Below are 25,650 nucleotides of genomic sequence, written 5' to 3'. Positions count from 1 at the left end.
ATATCCTTATTGTTCCTATACTTGTATAAAACTAGCAACCCTTGTGTGTTTGGCCTACTTTACTAAAAGACCATTGTGTTAAAATCTTGATATACTTTTTATGTGAATGTTCCTCTGATTAATGTTGCTATAAAAGACAACATGAGGATAAAGTAAAGAAATCCTTGATGTCTTTCAGTCTTTCGTTAATGCCGTTGCCAAATCTCAACGGATTTATTTATTTAAAGTTAAAAAGTTGACAAAGAACTTTGCTTTTTTTTTTTTTTTTTTTCTTCTTTTGAAAGAAATAATAATCAAAAACATCCGAGGAAATTCCGAAATCAATGTCCGTAAACTAAGGTACATAACAAACAAAAATAAAATGTCTTCAAAATTAATGATATTACATAATGTTAAAGCTAAGTCGAAGAATGCGGTTTTACCCTTTTTGTACTTCACTTCTTAGTTTGCTCTTCGGCTGCCGGCTTACTTTGCTCTTCCACCGTTGCTGCTGGCGGCGGAGGTGGAGGTGTTGGTGGTGGTGGAGGTGGAGGGGTGGCGGCGACCGTGGGAACTCCCGCATCGATGCAGCTACGACACTTTCTCTCGACCCATCCTTCGATGTCGTGGTCTCCGCCGTCAGATAAATGGCGGCCGCCGCAGAGCCGAGCGATGACTCCGGCTAAGACTGATAAAATGGTAATGACAGCTAAGACAACGACTAGTGTTTCTATAGAACGGTGGTCTGAGTTGTGACTAGGCTGGTCTTGGGAGGGTGGGTCTATGTATATGGTGGTTGGTGTGGTTGTTGTGCCGAGTTGGTCATCGAGCCTTGTCGTGACTACTCCAAACATGAGAGAGAGTGTGTGTGTGAAAAGAGAAGGGGGGAGAAAGAGAGAGAGAGAGAGAGGGGGTTTCAGGTGAGCTTGTGGGAGCAAAGGTTTAAAGAGGACTTGAAGTAGATAGTGTTGCTAATTACATCGACTTTATAATAAAAAAAAATTATCCAATTTATAAAATAGAAAACATCTTTATAACTTTTAATACTAATAGTCTAATTGTAATTATGATAATTTTTTTTCTTTTTGATGTATGATTCTCTGTACTCTATTAATTCATAAGCATTGAAGTTGAAGGATATTTACAAGGTCACCCACAAGACACTTCAGAAAAAAAAAATGAGATAAGTAAAATATTAAAGTACTATAAAGTTAAGATAAATACTCCATCTGTTTCATAAGGAGTGTCATTTTGACATAGAGTGCCATTCTAACACATGACACATAAATTAAGAAAAATTAGAATTATACAATATACTCTTGTTTAATGAATAGTTAATTATTTAAGTTTAGCAAAAAGAACTTTGGTTTGATAGTTAAATAAGAAATTTGATGTAAAATGTCACATTGAAAATGTAAAGTGATGTGAAACAAAGAAAATAGTACAGAATGACATTTTTTTTTGAAATAGAGGGAATATAACGTAATAGTATTAGATTTGAAAAAAAATTACATATTACAATTCCCAATTTTGTCCTCAGTGTGTGTAAATAACCAAAGCCACATGAATAATCTATCTATATATATAAAGTTAACTTTGCTCACTCCTGGTGCTGCCACATCAGCCACTCCCTCAATTTAATAAGCCCAATTTTTTGATACAACCCACTAAACTATTCCTATTCTTTTGTTTCATATTTCTTTAAAAGCCCAGTTTCATATTTCTTTAAAAGCTCAATCCATTAATAATACATGTTTTATATGCTGTAGAAATAAACATTCTCCATGAAGCTCCACTCCGCCATCCGCCGGTGTGCGACCTGAAGCGTCTCTCCCCTTCTTTATTCTTTCATCTCGGAACACCTAAAGGATATCTCTGAAATTAATTTTTTAGCTTAAGAAAAAACAGTAAGGTTCACCAATATAATTATCATCCTCTAAGAATACAAACGATTGGGGGGAAAAAAAGTCCACCACCATGGCAACAAAAACAGAACATACAAGATCAACATATTGAAGAAAATTCCCACAAACAATCTTAAAAACAGGTTTAAAAGTATTAGGACCACTAGGACATAGACATATGCAAAGAGGTCTTTAGCTTCAGGGACACCTAAATCATAAAAATTGTCGGCTTCGAAAAACAGGACTACTTAAAATTGAAAAGAAAAAACAACTCAAACCAAAAAAAAAGACAAACACTTATAGAGGATCAGGGAAACACAACTAAAATTCAATTGACATTAGTCGCCAAAAATTGACAAAACCATCACCAAATAGAAGAAAATGTAAGGGATACATACACCGTTAGTTGAAGGAAAAGATGCTGAAATTCGAGTTCCAGATTTTGTTCACATTAGACTTAAACTGAATGACTTACTAAACCGGCCACAAAAATATACACCCCAAAATGTTTTTTTAAAAAGCATAATAGAAACAAAAATTAAATTTTGCTACACACCATTCACATCCAATCAAAAACCACACTATGGGGCCCACCACAACCGAAACAAAACTTAAAACTTAGATCTCAAAAACAATGGATAAATTAAATAGGAAATGAAAGGAAGAAAACAATTTATAAAAAAAAAAAACAGATTTGCACACCAATTAACACTTAATTGGAACGAAAACATCAGGGGAGAATCAATTACCCCCTACAGATGCGAAGCAAAGAGAAAAACACCCAATTACACCCAAAAAAAAATTGTGCATCGATGAAAGGGATGAATGAAGAAGAATTACAAGCATCAAAGAAATAGTTTCAAAACTCTTACTGTCCTGTAGATAGAAAAAATGAAAAAAAACACAATGGCTTACAGAAAATAAAGACCCAATAGGCCAACACAATTTTAAGGCTTACAGAAAATAAGACCAAACGGCAGAAACACAAAAAGAAATAAAAAACAATGAAAACAGAATTGTAATTAGCTGAGATTTGTAAACATTTTTAATCAAAACCACTAACCTATCACTACACACACAAAATTATTGACAAAAAACTACTCGCACAGATTACTAATTAAATAATAAAATAATTAAAAGATTACCTACAACCACATATAATAATACCAAATAACAATCCAACGACAAAATGAAAAATAATTTTAATTAAGCACAAGTAACGAGTAAAGCGAGACAACAACTATTACTATACAAATTTAACTTCTAATTCTATATTTTTTTAAAACAAAAAAAGATCATGATGATTTAAATTTATTAAGAATAAAAAAATTGACTACATTATACTAGCTAAAAAAAACGTACAGAAAAAAAAATTAACAAAAGAGCAAAAGAAAACATACAAACAACATAAGCAGACAGAAAAAGTAAAAATAACGCCCTCATCTAACTTCCGCGCGTAGCGCGGATCAAATGCTAGTTGGTTAAAACGAAGAGGTGTTTGTTTTGTTGTCCCCATCACACCTTCAGTGACCACCTCCTCTCTCTGCCACTTCTACTCTGCCTATTGAGTCCTGTTTGACTCAATTAACCATTATTTATTCTTACAAATTAAATGTGACTATATTTGTATAGATTTATTTATATCGACGAACTCACTAGTAACCAGTTTTAGATTTTTATGTGGTCTCTTGTCTTTTTATTTGTCTGTTGAGTTTTGGCAGGTGATATCAATGGTGGGGTTTGTTCATCTTGTTCTATCTCTCTGCATCTTCTCATAATTTTTTTTTCTTTAATATATCAGTGTGTCAGGCTCAGCTCAATAATGTTATTCAGTAAGTCAAATACATTACACACTACCAAAAAAAAAAAAAAACTCTTTTATTTATAAGAAAATCAAGAAACTAGAAGTAACTGAGAAGTGAGAAAGAAAAAAAACAGTACATTTCTACGAACCATATATTGGGCCTGACTTTTATAATTAATTGGGCTCAGAAACCCAATAAGCTCCATTTTACAAGAAACCCTAATTCTCTCTTCTTCGTCTCCACTTATATATCTAGAGTAATTTTCTGCCGCCGTTTCTCAAGAACAACACTGCACTACACCAAATCTCTCTAGCTCTTCTAAGCAAAATCAAATCGAGCGCACTGACAATGGCGGAACGCGGTGGTGAGGCTGGTGTCGAACAACGTGGTGGTGATCGCGGCGGTTTCGCACGTGGATTCGGCGGTCGCGGTGGTGGAAGAGGCGGTCCGAGAGGCCGTGGTGGTCGCCGCGGAGGTCGTGCCCCGGAGGAAGAGAAGTGGGTGCCGGTGACGAAGCTTGGTCGTCTCGTAAAAGGTGGTAAGATACAGAAGCTTGAGCAGATCTACCTCCACTCTCTCCCAGTGAAGGAGTACCAGATCATAGATTTACTCGTCGGTCCTTCATTGAAAGACGAAGTGATGAAAATCATGCCGGTTCAGAAACAAACTAGAGCCGGTCAGAGAACGAGGTTCAAGGCCTTCGTCGTCGTCGGAGATAGTAACGGTCACGTCGGGTTAGGAGTGAAATGCTCCAAGGAAGTAGCGACGGCGATCAGAGGCGCGATTATTCTGGCGAAATTGTCTGTGATTCCGATCCGAAGAGGTTACTGGGGTAACAAGATCGGGAAGCCACATACGGTGCCGTGTAAGGTGACCGGGAAATGTGGATCTGTTACCGTACGTATGGTTCCGGCTCCGAGAGGTTCTGGTATTGTGGCGGCTAGGGTTCCTAAGAAGGTTCTTCAGTTCGCTGGGATTGATGATGTCTTCACTTCTTCGAGAGGATCCACCAAAACTCTGGGAAACTTTGTTAAGGTCTGTACTCTCTCTTCCTTATTTTTTGAAAGTTACAATCTTATCAACAGTGGCTGTTTTGTTTGATGATGTTACTGAATGTAATTGGTTTGAGGATTTGAGCTTGCGGTAATTAGTGTTCTAAGGAACATATGGTTTGTTGTGTGTAGTATTGTTCTCAAAGTTGCTTGAAGTTTGAATGATGTTTGATTATGCTAAATTCTCGGATTACTAATGTATATCAATATATGTTGTGTTTATTTGTTACAGGCAACATTTGATTGTCTGCAGAAGACTTACGGATTCCTAACACCAGAATTCTGGAAAGAGACGAGATTCGTTAAATCACCATACCAGGATTACAGTGATATCTTGGCTGAGAAGTCTCTACCTAGCAGCAAGATCGCCACCGAGGTTGAAGACCAAGCCTAAGTAACACTCACTCTTCTTGGATGCGGCAATAACTATTCTTAAGCTTAAATCAGATTTTGTTTTGGATCGGTTATAATGGTTTGTTAAGTTATCTAGATACGTATTTTGTTTGGAATTTTGAATGCGATCATACAAAAATTTCTTTGGTTTTTTCACAGCACGAAACAAACAAAATGACTACAGTATTAATATTGGATCTTTACTCGTCTTGCACTGAATGAATACATTTGTTGCTGCAATAAAGTAGCTCGGGTCTTGTTTTAAGGCTTGATTCTCAACATATATATATATATCTAAAAGCAGATTTAATTATCCTGACAAGTCCAATTTTGAAATGATAAAGGGCCTTATTACTTAAGCCCAGTATGATTGCTTTTGTGATTTGGTGGTCAGAGAATATAGAAATTGAATTTTTTGGTATACACGGAAAGATTGACTTTGAATAGAAGGAATCAACGTTGACTTTTTACGATTCTTCCCAATTTCTTCTTCTTCCCGGTTCTGCGAGTTTTCTGTTCATCTAAATTCTCGGAATCTGGGGATAGTTTTTTTTTTTTTTTTTTAATTTTCCCCCGGTGTGCCTCTCTCCCGCCGGGAAACTCTTAAAGGATTGATCTAATTTGTGTTATTCTTCCTTCTGTCTTCGTAGATTTTTGTGGGAATTATTATTTTTCATTTGTGTATTCGGTCAAAAATGGGAACTCCGGAATTCCCAGATCTGGGGAAACACTGCTCCGTCGATTATTGCAAACAGATCGATTTCTTGCCTTTCACTTGCGATCGCTGCCTTCAGGTCTCTCTCCCTCTTTTCTCCTTTCCCTTTGATTCACCATTGATTAATCCCGACGGCACAATGCCATTTCTCAGATCCCACCCCATTAGTTTCTACATTTCTTAATCTCTGCTCAACCATGAATTCATCTCTTTATGATTCAGTTTCATTTAAATCTGGTCTTTAACCTGATTATTTTCTTTCAATCTGGTCTTTTTTTAGATTTCATATAATAAATTGCTACTAATTGATTAAAAAGACGAATCAATATATGGAGGAAGCTTATCAAAAAATCTTTTGTTGTTGTTGTTGAATTTGCAGGTGTTTTGTCTGGATCATCGTAGCTATATGAAACACGATTGTCCAAAAGGAAACAGAGGAGATGTCACTGTGGTCATTTGTCCATTATGTGCTAAAGGAGTAAGGTTAAACCCTGACGAAGATCCCAACATCACCTGGGAGAAACATGTTAATACGGATTGTGATCCATCTAACTACGAAAAAACTGTTAAGAAGAAGAAATGCCCTGTTCCTAGATGCAGAGAACTCTTGACCTTCTCTAATACTATAAAATGTCGAGATTGCTGCATCGATCATTGTTTGAAACATCGGTTTGGACCTGATCATACTTGTTCTGGTCCCAAGAAGACTGAATCCAGTTTCTCATTCATGGGCTTCTTGAGTTCAAACTCAAAAGAAGCTCCTCCTCCTACATCATCATCTTCGAGTTGGTCTAGTCTTTTTAGCAGACTCGGTAACGATATTAGCCAGTCGTTTCAGTTTGCGAGTGGCGACGATGGTAGTTCAGAGAAAACGCAGGAGAGGAATGGAAAACAGAATCGTGGCAAAGTTACGGTTGATGTTTGTCCAAAATGTAGCAGAGGGTTTCGTGATCCTAAGGATCTTTTGAAGCATATTGATAAGGATCATCGTGGCACTTCTAAAGCTTAGAAGCAGGGATGTGAAAGCGGTTACTTAAGTTTCATATTTGTGTGATTTTGTATCATTCTTTGTAACACAGCCATGTTAAGGAAGAAAAAAAAAAAACTCTATATTCTTTTGAGCTCGGTTTTTTGTTTGTTCGGTTTGGTTTTCCTGGTCTACGAGATATAGCAAACCGTGATGTTTGTCCAAAATGTAGCAGAGGGTTTCGTGATCCCAAGGATCTACTGAAGCATATCGATAAGGATCATCGTGGCACTTCTAAAGCTTAGAAACAGGGATGTGAATTGGTTTCGTATTTGTGTGATTGTATCATTCTTTATAACAGCCTTACAGCCAGAAAAAAAAAAAAAAAACTCAATATTCTTTGAGCTCGGTTTTTTGTTTTGTTCGGTTTGCTTTTCAAGGTTTCCTGGTCTAGGAGATACTGTATATAAATAACAGACTGTGATGCAATAGGATTTAAATTGTTTTTTTGGGTTTTTTTTCTTTCTTAACGTCGGAATTAAATTGGTTACTAATCTTTTAAGGGGCATTCTCAAAAATACTCCTTTTTCCATATCTCTTTTTAAAAATACCCCTTCATGTTGACCATTTTTTAAACTACCCCTCTTTATATACAAATGACCAAATTACCCTTTTTGAGTGACAGCAAGAATGTACAGTCATCAAAATCGAAAATATTTTCCCGCCAAAAAAATTTCCCGCCAAAATTTTTTTTCCCGCCAAAATCGAAAATTTTTCCCGAAAAAATTATTTTTTCCCGCCAAAAAAAAATTTTTCCCGCCAAAATCGAAAAAATTTCCCGCCAAAAATATTGAAATTTATACCTTTTAAAAACCTTGTAAATACTTTTAAAAAACTTTTAAAAGCGTTTACAAGGTTTTTAAAAGATTTTTAAACACATTGTAAACGCTTTTAAAAACCTTGTAAATGCTTTTAAAAAGCTTGTAAATGCTTTAAAAGGTTTTTAAACACCTTGTAAACGCTTTTAAAAACTTTTTAAAAGCATTTAAAAGGTGTTTAAAAACCTTTTAAAAATTTTATAAAAACTTTTACAAGGTTTTTAAAAACATTGTAAAAGGGTTTAGAAGGTGTTTAAAAACCTTTTAAAAATCCTTTTAAAAACCATTTGAAAACCTTTTAAAAACCTTTTAAAACCTTTTAAAAACTTTTTAAAAATCTTGTAAAAGCGTTTACAAGTTGTTTAAAAAACTTTTTAAAACTCTTTAAAAAATCTTGTAAAAGCCTTTACAAGGTGTTTATAAGGCTTTTATAAGGTAGAAACCTTATAAAACCTTTTAAAAACCTTGTAAATTTTTTTTGGCGGGAAAAATTTTGGCGGGAAATTTTTTTTTTTCGAAATTTTTTATCAAAAGTTTTTTGATAAAAAAAAATTTTGGGGGGAAAATTTTTTTGAAAATTTTTTGGCGGGAAAATATGTCGGAAATTTTTTGGCGGGAAAATTTTGTTTTTTTTTATTGAATAAAATAATTTTCATCTAAGGGTAAAATGGTCATTAAAAATCAAAAGAGAGCATAAATAAAAATGGCCAGAAAAGAGGGTATTTTTGAAAAGGGGTATATCCAAAGGGGCATTTTTAACAAATTCTCATCTTTTAATATGTATAGTTATAATTATTGCAGGTGTAATATTTGATTTGATTGATTAACGGCTAAAGATTAAATCTGTTTAGCATTTTTTTTTTTTTTTTACAACAAATGTATTAGATTAGTTCAAAATAGGCAGTTGGGAGGAAAATCGTTTACAAAAGTAATAACATGCGGCTGAGTATGAATTTGTCGTGCCAATTAATCCATGAATATGATTATTTGATAGATACATGAATTTGTGAAATCCCTCGCAAGAAAATAATATTTTTCCAAAAAAAAAATTACTTGAATTGGGAATGTTAAACGTAAGCCGTATATAACAAACAGTGGGCTAACGTAAGTATTTTTTTTTTGTTGGGGTCAACTGATTGGTCAAAAAATCTTTCACTTTTTTTTCGTCATCTACATCTTTCTCCGATTTGAATCAAAATTTTCTCCGGTGTGAATAATGGCTCTGTCATCCTTAATACGCTGTGCGATGTAATTTTCCGGTTACGTTGGGCCGCGTACGACGCCAAAATTCTCATGGACCAGAAGGTGGAGATAGAACCAGTGTTCGAAAAAGCGTTCTAGGCGTCCGCCTCCGCCCCGTCTAGGCGCTAGGCGCTATAGCACCGCCTAGACGACCGCTTTGACCGCCTAAAATTGTAGTATCATCATTTTAGTGTATTTTTAAAATTTTAATTGCACAAATTTAAAATATTTAAAGTTTACTTCTATAAACATAATTATAAATGTTTAATATGTTATTTAAAATGAATTAAAATAATATTTTTATTTATTTTTCTGTTTTTGATTTAATATTTTTATTATTTTTATATATATTTTGTATATAATATCAGATATATAATAGTTTATAATGTAAACGCCTAAACCGCCTAAAACCGTCTAAATTTCGATTAGGCGTTCTAGGCGCTAGGCGTTGCATCACCGCCTAGTTAACGCTTAGCGCTTTCTTGAACACTGGATAGAACTGATGACTGAGCAACGTGACTTGCTAAAAGATATCGGCGCCATAGATGGATATGTAGTTGCTCCGGAAGAATTCTTTGCTCAACCACGACACGTAAATGTAAATCCTAAACTTAATTTTACGGAATTGAATTTTGCAATCGATGTCAGATTTTGCAATCCATGTTAGATCTCGGGTGAATTTGTATCTGCAATCCATGTTAGATTTTGGGTGAATTATTGTTATTTGCAATCCATGTTAGGTTTAATATTAAACCGATTGTGCCAAGAGATCTTTTGAACACTAACTTGAAAATTGTACATTTAATATTAACCCCTTCCTCATCCTTGTGTACATAGTAGGTACATAGATGTGATATATAATTAGTTGAGCATTTTGTCTAAGATAAGTAGTTGTTATATGCTGAAAAAGAGTAGTTTTTATATATGGAGTACAAAATAATCATGAGTAGTTATTTAATTTTAATATCCGCTTCTTATTAAAACGGAAGTACATGTCTTAATATAACATTCTATTTGTAAGATTTACATAATAAGCTCTTACCATTTTAATAAATTTCACAACTTAAAGTTATTATTTGTAATATTATAAATTTATATACCTTATTTCCTTACAAGCGGGGGTATACATCTTAACAAATCTGTAAACAAATCTGTAAACAAATCATTTCTTTATACCTATTCATCTAAACAAATCTCTTAGGCTTTCTATAATATTAACAAATTATATTAGGACCCGTGCTAGAGCACGAATTGAAATTTCTTTTATTTATATTATATTTTTAGAATAAAATATAATTTATATGATTATTTTTAAAAGTTTTTTTTAAATAAAATATTATGCAATAAAATCATATGCTAAATATGATGGCTTGAAAAAAAACACCTATTTTGTAAGTTTTATATTGTTAATTTTGTAATTTATTTATGAGAAATGATTATGTTTGTTGTTTGTTTCTATTTTAATTTTTGAATATGTTTGGTGAAAGTGTTTTAATATGACCCGTGCTTAGATAAAATTTTATTTTTAACTGCATAATAAAATCTTGGAAATCACGATTAAATGTGATAAATTGCCAAGATTTTATTTCTTTTTATGCCTAACAATACATATTTTGTAACAATACATGAAATACTAAAAATTTTATTTTAGAAATTGTATAAATTATTAGAATATTCTCTTTAAGAAGATTTTTTGGGATATTTATAAGTGTATTCATATAACTAACAGATTGACCAATTAATCTATAACCTTTTTTTTTGTAACCAACCTATATTTAATGTATAACATATTTTGTAACCAACTTATAAAAATTATATAGTCTATAAAAAGGTTGTGTACTTCCATTTTATTATATAGGGGATACTATAAATTTATATATCTCATTTCCTTATAAACGGGTATACATCTTAACAAATCTATAAACAAATCATTTCTTTATACCTATTCATCTAAACAAATCTCTTACTCTTTCTACAATATTAACAATTTTAACAAGGTTAAAATATACATAATAAGAGAAATAAATCTAGATATATCTACTGAATTAACAAGGTAATAATCACTTATACTAAATCGACATACATATATAAACATATATTTTCAATAAAAATAACAATATATAACTTATAACAATATATGATATATTTATTTATTTTTTAAAAAAATACAAGAAGAATACCAAAATCTAATACGCCGTGCGATGCAATTTTCCAGCTACGCTCGCGTACGGTGCCAAGATTCTTATGGATTAGGGCGATAGAGTTGCTGAGCGAGCAAAGGGACTTGTTAAAAGTTATCGTCGCCGCAGGTGGATATGTAGTTGTTCCGGTGGAGTTCTTTGCTCAATCACGACAGATAAATGTAAATCATAAACTTAATTTTACAGAATTGAATTTTGCAAAAGATGTTAGATTTTGTAATCCATGTTAGATCTTGGGTGAATTTGTATCTGCAATCCATGTTAGATTTTGGGTGAATTATTGTTATTTGCAATCCACCCAAAACCGAAACAGCGTCGTTTCAGGGATTCTCCCTCGAAATCACAAACCAAAACAGAGCGTTATGCGAACAGAACAAGTCCCACAGTAGTGATCCGACATTTCCTGGTAAGAAAGTACAATTTGGAAAAATCATGCATTCACAAAAAAAAAAAAAAAAAATCAACGCCGCGTTTGATTGAATATTTGTCACGTGGATTGAAGTTCCAACAAACACTCGCGAAAACATAGTCACGTTCTTCAAGATAATGCACTCCATCATGTACTTGTAGCAAGAGGAAGGATTAGGGATTGAAGATTTAGGAATTAGGAGTATATATACCAGGTTTTGATGATAACCAAACTTTTCAATTTTCTTTGACGAATCAAAAAAGTCAGGATGAATGATCAGCTAGCTAGGAAGGACCCTCACAAGACTGTTCACCAAACCCTAATAGCTTGATAGATAGATCAGTGATCACCTAACTCGAATATTTTCAAGAGTGGGATCTTTGAGCTTTCTATCAAGCTATGAGGGTTTGAACAGGCAGCCATTTTAATACATGTTGCTCACCAATTTCGACACTTATGACATCCAAATATAAGCCAGTTACTGATCGCCTTCAAAAACCTTGTGATAATATAGTCACTTCGCCTGTTAATCTATATAAAATCAAAACCACTCCGTGCGTTGGTTGGTTAACAACTGGTGTATATATGTGGATGTCGTAAGATGCAGTGTGTTATCATCTGGTGGAAGAGAAAGCTCTCTATATATGACTTTATATACTACTGGAAAGAAATAAAAGCATTCATTAAAAAGTTTAAAACGGAAATCGATTTGCCTTTCCTATTTTCAGTTTATGTCTCATTTATTCTGGTCAAATATCCTATTTAATTTTAGAGTAATTCAAAAAAATTTAGTCTAAAATGAGATTCCCTTTCTCCACCTTGCATGAAACGTAAGACCTGTAATTCTTCTTCTTATATGAATCATCATCATCTTCGATTCCTAAATAATATTTAATTTGTTGAATTTGGGCATTTTGTTTTTGGTATTACGAAATTCTTATTTTCTGTTTAAATGATAAAATTCAGCAACAAATGGCCATTTAGATATTTTTTTATTTTGTTTTGACTCGGAATCTATATATACATTTTTAAAGATATTTATAAAATAAATCCTGAAATTGACACTTATTTACAGACATGCCATTGATAATTAATAATTTATTTAATAAATAAATTAACTCTACCTATATTCCATTTTTTTTTATAGAAACTAAGTGTTTTAAAAGGTAGTAAACATAATTGCAAATGTACACAGATTTTATTTCGTTATTTTATAAGGAGATGAATGAAGAGACAATACTGAATTTGTTTACATTCCAAGAAACTGTAATAGAACAGCTCATGTATTAGCAAAATTCGGTTGTACTACTGATCTCTTTTATTCTGCTTGTTTTCATCCCCCTATTTGGTTAACAGAAACTCTTTGTAACGATCACAATTTATCATCTCTATAAATTCCTTTTTGATGAAAAAAAAAAGAATGAAGAGGTTCACCCCTAGGAGGTGAACCCAAGTATTTTTCTTTACTTGATAAAAATTTGAAAAATTGATTTGATAAAAAGTGACTTCTAAGTTCTAACCTCACATAATATATTTTACTTTCACGGCATTTTGTATGATGAGTTTTTGCGGATTACAAATATTTGAACATGTTACGTGATCCGCCTAGCATGGCGGGTTTGGAGTATAGAACCAACACAAAAACTATTAGTTTATTTCATATACTATAGATTTGTAGTCATAGTTTGGAAAATTAACTTATAAATTATTTAGTATATGAACTACAAAATATTACACATACTACAACACATTCTTAATATTCTAAAAAAAAATTGTATAAACATAAAAACATACACTAACATAACATATAAGCATATACCTCTATTTAATTATTGAAAACAAAACTAAGTATTTTAAAATTTTATATTCTATTTAATAACAAATTTAATATAGTTAGGTTCTAAACTGTATACAATGTAAGAAGGAGAAAAAATATTCTAAACAAAATTATAAATTAATTAGATAAAAATTAATTAATTGATTTAAAAACTAAATAAATTTAAAATTATTATTTAAAATAAAATAATTTATAATTTAGTCTGTGGTCTCGTTAAAGCCGGACAACATACACATTGTCTTTGAAAACATATTTATCGTGATGGGATAGTTATAATACTTATAAATGTACTAGATACGGACCCGCACGTACGTGCGGGGATATTTTCATAAGTTTTTTTTATTTCTAAAAGAATTTGTTATGTTGTTGTTAATTACAAATTTGTTTTGTGGGTTTGTTGAGAGTTTTTTTGTAAAAATATTGTATTACAAATAGTATGCATAGTTGTAAAATAAAAAAAAATAGTATGCATAGTTGTAAAATAGCTTCCGGGGATAAATTTTCGGATCAATTTTAACATAAAATTTTTTTTAGTCCTTCATACATATTACAATTACGTTTGGCAAAGCTAATGGTTGTTGTAAGTCTTCTAGATTCGGACCCGCACGTACGTGCGGAATTGATTTCAAAAACTAAGTTTACTATCATGTATGCATTATATTATATACATGTGAGGTAATACTTGTAAACATATTTTTTAGGAATCAACATTCATAATCCAAACTTGTACCTGTTTAGTAATAGATTTGTTTTTAGTTCAGTTTATACAAACAGAATAATTAAATTCATTTTTGTTATTAGTAAAGACAAAAAAAAAGAGAAAGGTGGTATGTCTATTTCGAGATCTCAGATTCGTCTCATCCCATATATATCATGTTTTCTCATTCATAACTATAGTTTAAATAATAATTTACTGATTTAAAATATTATATTTTATTCCAACAGATTAAAAAATAATAAAAGATTTGGTATAACATTTATAACCCGAACGTATATCAGTTGGGCATTTGGTACAAATTATTTCATATCTATTACAAATTATTATAAGATTTTAATACTATAGATTAGATAATATATACCTGAAAATTTATAGATTATATTTACTTATTTGGTTTATCATTGTAAGCTCGCAAGTAACCTGAAAAGCTGCGGGTTCACTGGAAAATTAAATAAATCTCGTCCTGTTTTCTTTCTCCCAAAATTTTATTTCGAATTTTAGTTGTCCAACCTTAATTAGTGATGTAAGTATGCATGCTTTGAATTAATTTTGTGCCAAATAGGTAATATAAAAATGAGTTTGGAAAAAGAAAAAAAGCATAATTTAGAGTTTTTTTTTAAGAACAATTCTTCTAAACATTTCAGTAATTTATATTACTGAAATTACTGTTGGGTTTTAAACGGCCCAAGGAAAAAAATTATGTCAAGAACTTTACTTTTTTTTTTCCGTCAATGTCGAGAACCAAAAATTAGAAAGAGAAAGTTTCTCTGAAAGCAATTGGTGAAGACGCATGCGGTTCTTCATCCTTCCTCTATCAGTCAAAGCAAGGGTCATCAGTTATCAACGTTGATCAGGTTCTTACAATTTTATTATTCTCTTGTTTTGTGTATGTTATTAAAGTTTTGAATCCACGTGTGTTTTTAAATGTTTAGTTTTCTGTAAATTGTTTGTCCAACAAAAAAAAAAGAAAAAAAAAAGTTTTCTGTAAATTGTTCTCAAACTATAACTATGAGAAACTGAATGACTCAGTGACTTCAACATCTTGATTTTTAATGTTTTCGCAGAATATCATTGTCACCATCACAACTCTTATTTTCTACGATTATTGATCTAGAATACCAAGTCTAGTAAATAATTAAAATTAAATATAAACTTTTTCTTGCAAATCTGATTATGGGTTCTAGGCATAATATTAAAGTGATACTCGATTTTGTTAAAACTATTCTGATAATAGATGATTTGAATGATCTTTCTAATACACTTTTTTTTTTGCCGTCAAATATACTCTCTTTCATTGGAAAGAAAGACAAAATCAGTTTCTTTTTTGTCATGTTAATAAGTTAGACAAAAAGCTAAGCAATATGGATCTAGGCAAGAGAAGCATATGCAAGCACCTGCCATTCCATAGAAATAAGAGGTTAGTAATTTAATCCTCGTAACTTCTCATTTGAAAACTAATCAGAATAGATTTGAATTAATACTAAATAAACTTAGACAAAGTAATTTTTGAAAATATAACTCCTACATGTAAACCTTGTGAACCTTATAGTTATATGTACACTGTAGATGGTATCCTTTTCAACATAGAGAATTGATTGAAAATAGCTTCCAAGTTCCAACTATGATCATGATAGCATGCATCTGCCATTGCCTCTTAAATCTGTAATCAAATAGAAACTTGCAAATCAGAAACATAATTCTTCTCAATTATTTTCCAATCGAGTTTAATCACAAATCTCTCTAATTCTTTGACATTTTTTTCTTCACTCCATCCTAAAATTGAGGAAGTTGTGAACACACATATAGAAGATTAAAACAAAAAACATTTAAAATAAAATTTGTTTCATCTATTATGCTGTTTTTTTTAACTTAGTTTTCTTACACATAAATGATGTATTCTCACATCATCATCATCGAGTATCATCTTCAAGGTTTCTTCTAAGAAAGTTGTATATTGCCTCAAACTGGGTACAATCTTCACTTGTATATTCCAAATCATTGTTTGCAGCCATTTTTTTTGTTTTTTTTTGAAAAAATTTGTAATTTTAGATGGTTTGCAGTATTCGAGATGAGTTACACCTTCATTACGTCTACTGTATTTATAGTTGTAGGGCATGTTAAAAAAATTATTTTCTAGTATTTAAGATTTAATCATATCGTCTATAATTATAATTGGTAAGTTGCTAAAATTTTATATATAAGAATATTTCGAAATCGTTTAGAATATGGTAACTATCCGAAATTTATGTGTAAATTGTCAAATATGATATTTTATTAAAAGAATAATTTTTTTAAGGAAATATATTATAATATTGTAATCTCCTAATCGTAACAATATAATTTGAATTGTTATATGTTACATTAAAGGTTGACATGCTAAATACGTGGGTAGATTTGTGGGAAGATTTGTTTAACTTTAGGAAATATACACTTTAATATCGTGCAATCATATTGGTTGGCTACAATTTTTATTTGTTTTCTTTGAGTTCATCTACACTAAAATATCAATTAATACTTGTTTGGCTCTGATTTTTTGGCTAACCGTAATCCATTTAATATATGTTTGGCATTTCATGTAATAATTTTTTAGTCTATGTTACTTATTAAAAATGCTTCCCTTTTAATAGTATAGATTTTATTCATATTGAGCTATGCTTTAGATTTCAAAACAACATCTAGAGGATCATCATTAATCTATATATACATTTTTCAAGTACATTTAGCAAATAAATCCTGAACTTGCCACCTATTTACAAGACTGTCATTGGTATTTAAATTTAATTTATAAAATTTAAACTAAAATATTAAAATGACTAACCGATTTTCCAAAATCGGAACTGATATTAAATATATTAATTATTGTTACAAATCTAATATTAAACACAATTTTCCATAAAACTCGGATCCTAATTTAATTAAGTTGTTGTTTTGGAAATATAATTATTATAATTTCAAAAAAAGAAAATATTTTCACTGTAGTAATTAAGTTATACATAACTATAGTTAGAGACTAAATAGTTTTGGAAACATAATAATTTAGTTATTTTCAATTAACATATAACGTTCAATTAATTTTTCTAAAATGTCTTAATTCTGATTTTTTAAAAATACGAAAATAATAAAAAGTTACATTCTCTAATATTAATATGAAATAGTTAAATTCGCACAAAAAATAATTGCATGTTTTCATAAGGATGACTTTCATTGATAAATACCAAAGGTCCAAAGCTGTTATTATAATTAGCTATTTTGGATTAAAATTTTTTTCTAAATTTGTTAATATCATAATTTTAATTTTTTAATTACAACATTAGCTATATTGGATTAAAATTATTTTCTAAATTCGTTAAGATCATAATTTAAAAAGTTAAATTACAACAACCAAGATTTGGCATTTTAAGTTATCTTTGATTAGGTTTTCTATTTGTGGGTCAATTATATTTTAGAAGATATTCTATAGAATAATTATTAATTTGTAAAAATATTTATTAATTGTTTACACAAATGTTTCTCAATTTTTAGAAAATATTACTTTTTAATTTTTTAGTTAAAACCTAACAACATACTGTAAACATCTCCTCTCCTATCTATATACACATTTTTGGAGACATTTATGAAATAAATCCTGAAGTTCATACTTATTTACAAGCATGTCATTGGTATTAATTATTAATTTGTTTTTCATTTAATTAATTAATATTAAGTTTCTATTTTTGAAAACAAAATTTTCCATCCTAAATAAATTTCCAAAACAATCGGAACCATTCTCTTTAACATTAAGTATTAAGTTTATAATTAATATTAAAATTTTCAATTTTACAAAACAATATTTTCTCTATACACAAATTTTCTAAACAATCAGCCTAATCAATAAACTAATTGATTTTTGATCTTGAAGGAGGATCTGTGGCCGAGATTTTTGATCTCAACGCATTGATCTCAACGTATATAAAACTAATTTTTACTTTCACGGATTTCATATGATGAATTTTTGCGGATTATAAATCTTTGAATATGTTGCCTGACCCGCCTAGCATGGCGGGTTTAGATTATAGAACCAACACTAAAACTATTAGTTTATCTCATATATACTATAGATGTAATCATAGTTTGGAAAATTCACTTATAAATTATTTAGTATATGAACTAAAAAATATTACACATACTATAACATATTCTTAATATTAAAAAAAAAAAAAATTAAATACATATAAAAATAGAAAATTACATACCATATAGGCATATACCTCTGTTTAATTCTAGAGAACAAAACAAATCTAGAATTTTATATTCTATCTAATAACAAATTTAATGTAATTAAGTTATAAACTTTATAAAAGTGTAAGAAGAAGAAAAAGTATTGTAAACAAAATTATAAATTTATTAGATAAAAGTTAATTAATTGAGAATTTAAAAACTAAATAAATTAAAAATTATTATTTAAAATATAATAATTTATATTTAGTCCCGCGGTGTACCGCGGGTGAAATCCTGGTATATTATCAAAGATCATGTGTGCCAAGTTTTAATGATGTTGCGCTATCGCCATTGGATCTGTATTAGTATTAACATGGATAATATACACCGTCGATCGTTTTTTGAGATCAAATATACACCGTTGATAACTAAAAGAATCCTAAGTAGACTCTACCACACCAGATAATTTTGACTCAGCTCCATTGTTTTCTACTTCTCTTCTTGCTTTCCTCTATGTTTTTAGAAAAAGACGTTGAACAAAACAGTACTACTAATTAACAACAATCCCAGAGTAAAATCATCGAACGGAGATGGCGGTTGGATTGGGAAACGCGACGGTGGCGTCTGGTGAATGTGGCGATACACTGAAGGCACGTACGGACAAGAGAGAGTATCGGAGGATTGTACTCAAAAATTCGCTCGAGGTGTTGTTAATCAGCGACCCAGAGACTGACAAGGTGAGCTCTCGATTCTTCACTCTTTTAATTTGGCTGCTGAAGGGATAGCTGAAGATTTCTAAGTTTCCTTTCTTCTCGTAGTGTGCTGCTTCAATGAACGTTAGCGTCGGATCGTTCTCGGACCCAGAAGGATTGGAAGGCCTAGCTCACTTCCTTGGTATATTTTATAATCATAGCAGGATTCAATCACTGAGCCTGGGTCTATTCTGGGTTGTATCAACTCTTTCCTGTTAATTAAAAGTCGAATTTAGTGTGGATTTAGATGGCCATGGGGTGAATAACTTCAGCTCGTTTTATTGTTTTTGCTGGTGGGGATTCAGAGCATATGCTATTTTATGCTAGTGAAAAATACCCAGAGGAAGATAGCTATTCCAAGTACATCACAGAGGTAACCTTCTTCTCTTATCTGTCTTGTCTCTGTAATATAATCTTGCTCATTATTATTTAGATAAAGATAAATTGGAATGTGCTTATTGGAATTTATCTGTTTGTAGCATGGAGGGAGTACAAATGCGTATACATCCACTGAAGATACAAACTACCATTTCGATATTAATACTGATTCTTTTGATGAAGCTTTGGACAGGTACACTTTCTCTTGTTTATTTCTCCTCTTGCTTACTAATGTTATCTGATTTGCCTTTTGATTATGTCGGATTCTTCTGTCATTTGCCTAACCAGGTTCGCACAGTTCTTTATCAAGCCATTGATGTCAGCTGATGCCACCATGAGGGAGATCAAGGCTGTCGACTCTGGTTAGCTTTTGACTTTCTTGATATCATTTCCTGTTGAATTTTATAAAAATATAACAAATTCTAACAAGTTCTCTCTCATCCAGAGCATCAGAAAAACTTGTTGTCAGATTCTTGGCGTTTGGGCCAGGTATTGACCCCTTCTCTCAACAACATATACCGTACTATATCTATCGATCTAGTTATTATTGGCACTGAAGAATGCATTTCACTGATTTTTCTTTGAACTTGTACTACTTTATATCTAAGCCCTTCATATTTGACTGTCCATAAGTCTGTTTATGTGTATGTAGCATCTAAGTTGAGTTTTGTCTTCCTATTTGCAGTTACAGAAGCATCTAAGTAGAGAAGACCATCCATATCACAAATTTAACACAGGTTTATGTTCTACTTATTCTTAACTGGTGTTGTGATGCATAAGAAACGTCACTGGTCCTTCCCAACTTTTTTTATCCAGAAAGTCATAATCTTGCGTAGGGAATATGGATACACTTCATGCACGACCAGAAGCAAAGGGTGTGAATACAAGAAGTGAACTACTGAAATTCTATGACGAATACTATTCTGCCAACATCATGCATCTGGTTGTTTATGGCAAGGGTAGGTTTTGAAGCTAACCCAATACTCGATTTTCTTTTCTTTTTGTTGAAGTTTCAGAAAACAAAAGTATTTAGCATATATAACATTTATTCATCTCTTTGCTCTGCATGTCTTCAGAAAACCTTGATAAAACTCAAGGCCTAGTGGAAGAGTTGTTCCAGGATGTTCGAAACACCAACAAGGGTATTCCTAGATTTCCTGGTCAGCCGTGTACTCTAGACCATTTGCAGGTTTTTGTTCCTTATTTTAGCTTATTTACAAGAAACGAAGAGAAATTCATGTTAGAACGTTTCTGAGGTGGTATCTTCTGTGGTGATGGTTTCCATTGGTTTTAGGTACTTGTGAAGGCTGTCCCAATAATGCAGGGTCACGAGCTTAGTGTTACATGGCCTGTGACTCCTAGTATCTATCATTATGAAGAGGCACCATGCAGGTATATTGGTGATCTTATTGGTCATGAAGGTGAAGGAAGTTTGTTTCATGCCTTAAAAATCTTGGGTAGGTTTTCTTTAGGGCCAAATTAATAAATTCTTTAGCAGTTTCTATCTTAAAGAGGTAACAAACTTCAAAGTAGGCTTAAAGAATAAGCTGTTGCTGCTAATAGTGACTGACGAGAAGTTAGAAATTAATTTTTCCTCTGTATTAATTTTGAAGGTGTTTCTTGCTTGATCTTAATTCTCCTTGATTTTATCCACAGGTTGGGCAACAGGACTCTATGCTGGCGAAGCAGACTGGAGTATGGAATATTCTTTCTTCAATGTTTCGATTGATCTTACTGATGCTGGCCATGGTGGGTTTCTGTATCCTTCTCTGTTTTATGTTATGCTGACCACGGAAGCTCGCAACAATCTTTCTTATGTTGAATAGACGGTATCGGTGTGCTTGATGATTAGTCAATACCTGATATTATCTGGATTTGGTTTGATTTTGTTTCTTGATTGGTATACAGAGCATATGCAAGATATTTTAGGGTTGTTGTTTAAACAGATTAAAGTCTTACAACAGTCTGGTGTTTCCCAGTGGATTTTTGATGAGGTATTGGTATTTTTAAGCTGTATGATCTATTTTTCCACCTTTTGTGTTATTGTCTGATTTTAAGCTGGCTAGTATTCCTACTGATTTATGTCTTGAAAGAGCCTGATACATCTGTTATTGTTGTTGTCTTGTTGAAGCTCTCAGCTATCTGTGAGGCAGAATTTCATTATCAAGCCAAAATAGACCCAATTTCTTATGTAGTGGATATTTCATCAAACATGACGGTAATAATATTCTTCAGCAGTTCAATCGACTTCTCATACTTTTTCCTATCGTTTAGCTTTTTGTATACCTACTTCTGCTATATTTATAGACGTAGTCTTTACGATGAACAAGAAGTATAGTAGATGCTCACCTCTCACAGTCTCATAAAGCATCAGTAGATCACCCATATGAAGTTTGATCGTTATGACTGAAGTTTGGAAACCCATTTGTGGCTGAATATTTCACTTATTTGTTTTTTTCTTTAATCTTCCGTGTCCTTTTGCAATTATCCTTCAGATATACCCAGCCAAGCATTGGCTGGTTGGATCATCACTACCTTCGAAATTCAATCCAGCTATCATACAAAAAGTTCTTGATGAGCTTTCTCCCAATAATGTTCGGTAAGTCTCTGTTCCTGGAATGTATTATTTTTCCTTGGTGCGTACTATCCTCTAAATGTCTTATAAACTCGTAGGTTTTCACCAACCAAATTTTTTATATATCCTATTTATTTTGAGAAAACTGAGGACGGTGCTAAATAAATGTTTTTATTGCTATCGACCATATGATTTCTTTAATGCAAAAATTTACATTAGCTTTTTGGCGGTTTATTTTAAGAATCCCTCAGTCCCCAATGTGTCATAGTCATGTTCATAAAATTTACGTGTAGTTCAAGCATTATAGTCCATACTGCTGACGGCCTACTAAGGTCGTTGTGTCGCAGAATCTAATGCCATTATATTTGTAGAATCTTTTGGGAATCAAATAAATTTGAAGGACAAACGGACAAGGTTGAGCCATGGTATAACACTGCGTATTCTCTTGAGAAGATAACCAAATTCACCATTCAGGTTGGCTTATGATGTAATAATTTCCTGAAGATCTGATTATACTTGCATATTTATTTTTCCTAGATGCTCGAATTTATATTCTGTTTGATTTAATATTTTTCTCTTACTCTGGAAGAAGTTCAATTTTGGTTGGTGCTTAACACAAACAGGAGTGGGTGCAGTCTGCCCCTGATGTAAACCTGCTTCAGCCAACACCTAATGTATTCATTCCTACAGACTTTTCATTAAAGGATTTTAAGGATAAGGTTCGGTTCCATCACTTTAGTTACAATTTACAACTGTCTTTTAGAGTTTATAATGTATGAAGCAGTAATCTTAACTCACGTAATCTGAACAGGACATCTTTCCTGTTTTGTTGAGGAAGACATCATTCTCAAGATTGTGGTATAAGCCTGATACAAAGTTTTTCAAACCAAAGGCATATGTTAAGATGGATTTCAACTGCCCCCTTGCAGTCAGCTCTCCCGACGCTGCAGTTCTTTCAAATATTTTTGTTTGGTTGCTGGAGGACTATTTGAATGAATATGGTAAGATTTGATAGATAGACCTCTTTCGGTTATTTCTCTTTTAACTACGGATTTCTCGTGATAGTTATCAAGAAATTTGTATGATAAATATGTGGAAAGGAAATTCTATTGTAGTTCTCATTAATCTTTACTTTTATGTCTCAGCTTATTATGCTCAAACTGCTGGTCTTGACTATGGATTAAGAATTTCGGACAATGGTTTTGAGGTGGGTTTGTACAAGGACGCTGGCGTTTCCTTGTGTATTTTGCTCTATAAATTTTATGTTTGACTTACAGTTTCTCATTTCCAGTTGTCTCTTGTTGGCTTTAATCACAAATTGAGGATCTTGCTGGAAGCAGTCATTCAAAAGATAGCAAGATTCGAAGTTAAATCTGACAGGTTTTCTGTTATCAAGGTAACCTTGTTACTATACTTCGTCCCTCTTTCTAAATTACGACGACTCTCCTTTTTAAGGGCTGTACGTGGTAAGATAGTGACAACTTCTCCTCCCTACATCTAATCAGCCGTGTTAACAGATTTACCAAATACATGTTTTCTGCCTCCCTGTCCTGTAATAGGAAACAGTCACAAAGGCATACCAAAATTACAAATTCCAACAACCATATGAACAAGCAACGTATTACTGCTCACTAGTATTACAAGATAAGAGTTGGCCTTGGACGGAGGAACTTGATGCTCTTTCTCATTTGGAAGCTGAAGACTTGGCTAAGTTCGTTCCAGTGCTGCTATCAAGGACATTTGTTGAATGCTATATAGCAGGTATCAACATTATCCCTGCTGTATGATTGTATTTGGTCTCTAACCCGTTCTTTTCTTAGCGGTTGTGATGTCTTATTTCAGGAAATGTTGAGAAGGATGAAGCTGAGTCAATGGCCAAGCATATTGAAGATGTTCTTTTTACCGACGCAAAACCAGTTTGTCGTCCGTTATTTCCATCCCAGTTCCTGACAAATAGGGTTACAGAGCTCATAACAGGAATGAAATACTTTTACCATCGTGAAGGTTCAAACTCCAGTGATGAAAACTCTGCTTTAGTGCATTATATTCAGGTATAGTTGTGACACAATTAGTAGATAACCATCGAAATAAGTGGCATCATTGAGCAGTTTTTTGCATGTCTTATAAAAGCTTTTCTTGTAGATCTTGGTACTTAGACTCTTTGTGAATTGTTTTTCTTCTTATTGACCTTCATGTTCTTGGTAACGGAAATTGGTTTACCACGAACAGGTTCATCAAGATGAATTTTCTATGAATAGTAAGCTTCAGCTTTTCGAACTAATTGCGAAGCAAGCCACATTTCATCAGCTTAGAACGATTGAGCAACTTGGCTATATCACGTCACTTTCTCTGAGGTAAATAGGAGTTTCTCATGTGTTTGAATATGTACTGAGTTATGTTTGATGCATAACCACTTTTCTGCAACACAGCAACGATTCTGGCGTCTATGGTGTTCAGTTCATTATCCAGTCTTCAGTTAAGGTACCAACTTGCATTGCTCCTCTACCACTTAGAATTTGGATAGTTAATGGATATCTATTTAACTGCCTTTAAGTTTATCGTTAATAGGGTCCTGGACATATTGATTCGAGGGTTAAGTCTCTACTCAAGGACCTTGAGAGTAAACTTTACAATATCAGCGATGAAGAATTCAAGGTAAGATGACAAAATCAGATACTATAAATGATATTTGCTTTACTTGAGAAAAACATTGATGTACTAATTGAGATGACTTTCACTTTAGAGCAATGTAACAACTTTGATAGACATGAAGCTCGAAAAAGACAAGAACTTGGATGAGGAATCCTGGTTTTACTGGGCCGAGATTCAAACTGGTACACTCAAATTCAATCGCATAGATGCAGAGGTAATCTCCTCCTTTTCAACTTCTTAGTACTTGCATAGCGAGTCTTCTTCGAAGTTCTAACAAGTGTTAATACAAGAGATCGATCGATTGATTTGGGGTTTGATTTATGGTTAGGTGGCTGAACTGAGAAAGCTAAAGAAGGAAGAACTGATAGAATTCTTTGAAAAATACATAAAGGTCGACACACCAAATAAGAAATCGTTGAGCATATGCGTATATGGAAACCAGCATTTGAAGGAAATGGCATCTGACAAAGACAAAACCCAATCACCATTCATAGAGATCGAGGACATTGTTGATTTCAGAAAGTCTCAACCTCTTTACGGGTCGTTGAAACTTTTGAGGAGGTACCCAACTCTTTTTCAGAGATATATAAAAGTACAACAAACACACATATGCCAAAGCGAATCAGTAGACTTTGTCAGCTAACATTTGGATCCAGTCATGGATGGAAAATTCAAAATAATATAATAAAGATGGAACTTGACGTCATAAATATAAAATTATTTGATGAAAATTTATGGCATATTTCAAAATATATATTTTTCTTAGTTATCATATTCAACTACTATTTAGGTCCCAATTTTATAAACTTAACAAAAAAAAAAATTCAACTTGACCAAGTGTGTGCAAGTTTCGTTGCCCCTTGGTACTCTTATTAATCGGGGAAAAATACACAGTTGATGATAATAGTATAGAGTTATAGACGTAGACTCTAACCAACCACAGAGTGGATAATGACACTAGATTAGAGACAAAAAAGAAAAACCTTGGTTCTCCTG

The 25,650-nt window shown here is 32.3% G+C and overlaps 4 protein-coding genes across 11 annotated transcripts; 3 read left to right on the top strand and 1 right to left on the bottom strand.

The window, feature by feature from the left end:
• Nucleotides 1-180: 180 nt before the first annotated feature.
• Nucleotides 181-917, bottom strand: LOC104712424 (uncharacterized). The gene has a single exon (XM_010429327.2). The coding sequence runs from the start codon at nt 831-833 to the stop codon at nt 435-437; it is 399 nt and encodes a 132-aa protein (XP_010427629.1). The 5' UTR covers nt 834-917; the 3' UTR covers nt 181-434.
• A 2,875-nt stretch (nt 918-3,792) lies between these two features.
• LOC104712423 (uncharacterized) lies at nt 3,793-5,283 on the top strand. Its single transcript, XM_010429326.3, has 2 exons — nt 3,793-4,723; nt 4,973-5,283. Exons 1-2 carry the CDS (start codon nt 4,037-4,039, stop codon nt 5,132-5,134), a joined length of 849 nt encoding a protein of 282 aa, XP_010427628.1. The 5' UTR covers nt 3,793-4,036; the 3' UTR covers nt 5,135-5,283.
• Nucleotides 5,284-5,505: 222 nt separating this feature from the next.
• On the top strand, nt 5,506-6,969 carry LOC104712422 (zinc finger AN1 and C2H2 domain-containing stress-associated protein 13). The gene is made up of 2 exons (XM_010429325.3): nt 5,506-5,927; nt 6,228-6,969. Exons 1-2 carry the CDS (start codon nt 5,829-5,831, stop codon nt 6,855-6,857), a joined length of 729 nt encoding a protein of 242 aa, XP_010427627.1. The 5' UTR covers nt 5,506-5,828; the 3' UTR covers nt 6,858-6,969.
• An 11,773-nt stretch (nt 6,970-18,742) lies between these two features.
• Nucleotides 18,743-25,371, top strand: LOC104712420 (insulin-degrading enzyme-like 2). Of its 8 annotated transcripts, none has more exons than XM_010429323.3 (26): nt 18,743-19,034; nt 19,116-19,191; nt 19,355-19,422; nt 19,529-19,620; nt 19,716-19,789; nt 19,873-19,916; nt 20,113-20,164; nt 20,264-20,386; nt 20,504-20,616; nt 20,722-20,884; nt 21,084-21,176; nt 21,336-21,421; nt 21,559-21,645; nt 21,923-22,026; nt 22,374-22,476; nt 22,626-22,721; nt 22,814-23,003; nt 23,148-23,209; nt 23,294-23,398; nt 23,562-23,763; nt 23,845-24,053; nt 24,232-24,356; nt 24,432-24,483; nt 24,571-24,657; nt 24,746-24,868; nt 24,983-25,371. In XM_010429323.3, exons 1-26 carry the CDS (start codon nt 18,888-18,890, stop codon nt 25,295-25,297), a joined length of 2,991 nt encoding a protein of 996 aa, XP_010427625.2. In that variant the 5' UTR covers nt 18,743-18,887; the 3' UTR covers nt 25,298-25,371. The 8 variants fall into 8 exon arrangements, 2 of the variants coding, with proteins under 2 accessions (XP_010427625.2, XP_087321277.1); XR_015566119.1 differs by having other exon boundaries at nt 18,750-19,034; nt 23,294-23,468; XR_015566122.1 differs by having other exon boundaries at nt 18,750-19,034; nt 22,595-22,721.
• The last annotated feature ends 279 nt before the right edge of the window (nt 25,372-25,650 follow it).

This window comes from Camelina sativa, chromosome 9, assembly GCF_030686135.1.
Source record: "Camelina sativa cultivar CO46 ecotype springtype chromosome 9, ASM3068613v1".
NCBI lineage: Eukaryota > Viridiplantae > Streptophyta > Magnoliopsida > Brassicales > Brassicaceae > Camelina > Camelina sativa.
The sequence above is the reverse complement of the archived record's forward strand: the minus strand, read 5'-3'. Positions and strand labels throughout refer to the sequence as shown.

What these genes read in the sequence shown, in the direction of transcription:
- LOC104712424 (XM_010429327.2), bottom strand. Translation starts at nt 833, where the DNA reads ATGTTTGGAGTAGTCACGACAAGGCTCGATGACCAACTCGGCACAACA.
- LOC104712423 (XM_010429326.3), top strand. Translation starts at nt 4,037, where the DNA reads ATGGCGGAACGCGGTGGTGAGGCTGGTGTCGAACAACGTGGTGGTGAT. An exon ending in CTCTGGGAAACTTTGTTAAG is followed by an intron (nt 4,724 to 4,972) that starts GTCTGTACTCTC and finishes TATTTGTTACAG; the next exon opens with GCAACATTTGATTGTCTGCA.
- LOC104712422 (XM_010429325.3), top strand. Translation starts at nt 5,829, where the DNA reads ATGGGAACTCCGGAATTCCCAGATCTGGGGAAACACTGCTCCGTCGAT. An exon ending in CTTGCGATCGCTGCCTTCAG is followed by an intron (nt 5,928 to 6,227) that starts GTCTCTCTCCCT and finishes TTGAATTTGCAG; the next exon opens with GTGTTTTGTCTGGATCATCG.
- LOC104712420 (XM_010429323.3), top strand. Translation starts at nt 18,888, where the DNA reads ATGGCGGTTGGATTGGGAAACGCGACGGTGGCGTCTGGTGAATGTGGC. An exon ending in TAAAGGATTTTAAGGATAAG is followed by an intron (nt 22,722 to 22,813) that starts GTTCGGTTCCAT and finishes TAATCTGAACAG; the next exon opens with GACATCTTTCCTGTTTTGTT. An exon ending in CTTTAGTGCATTATATTCAG is followed by an intron (nt 24,054 to 24,231) that starts GTATAGTTGTGA and finishes TACCACGAACAG; the next exon opens with GTTCATCAAGATGAATTTTC.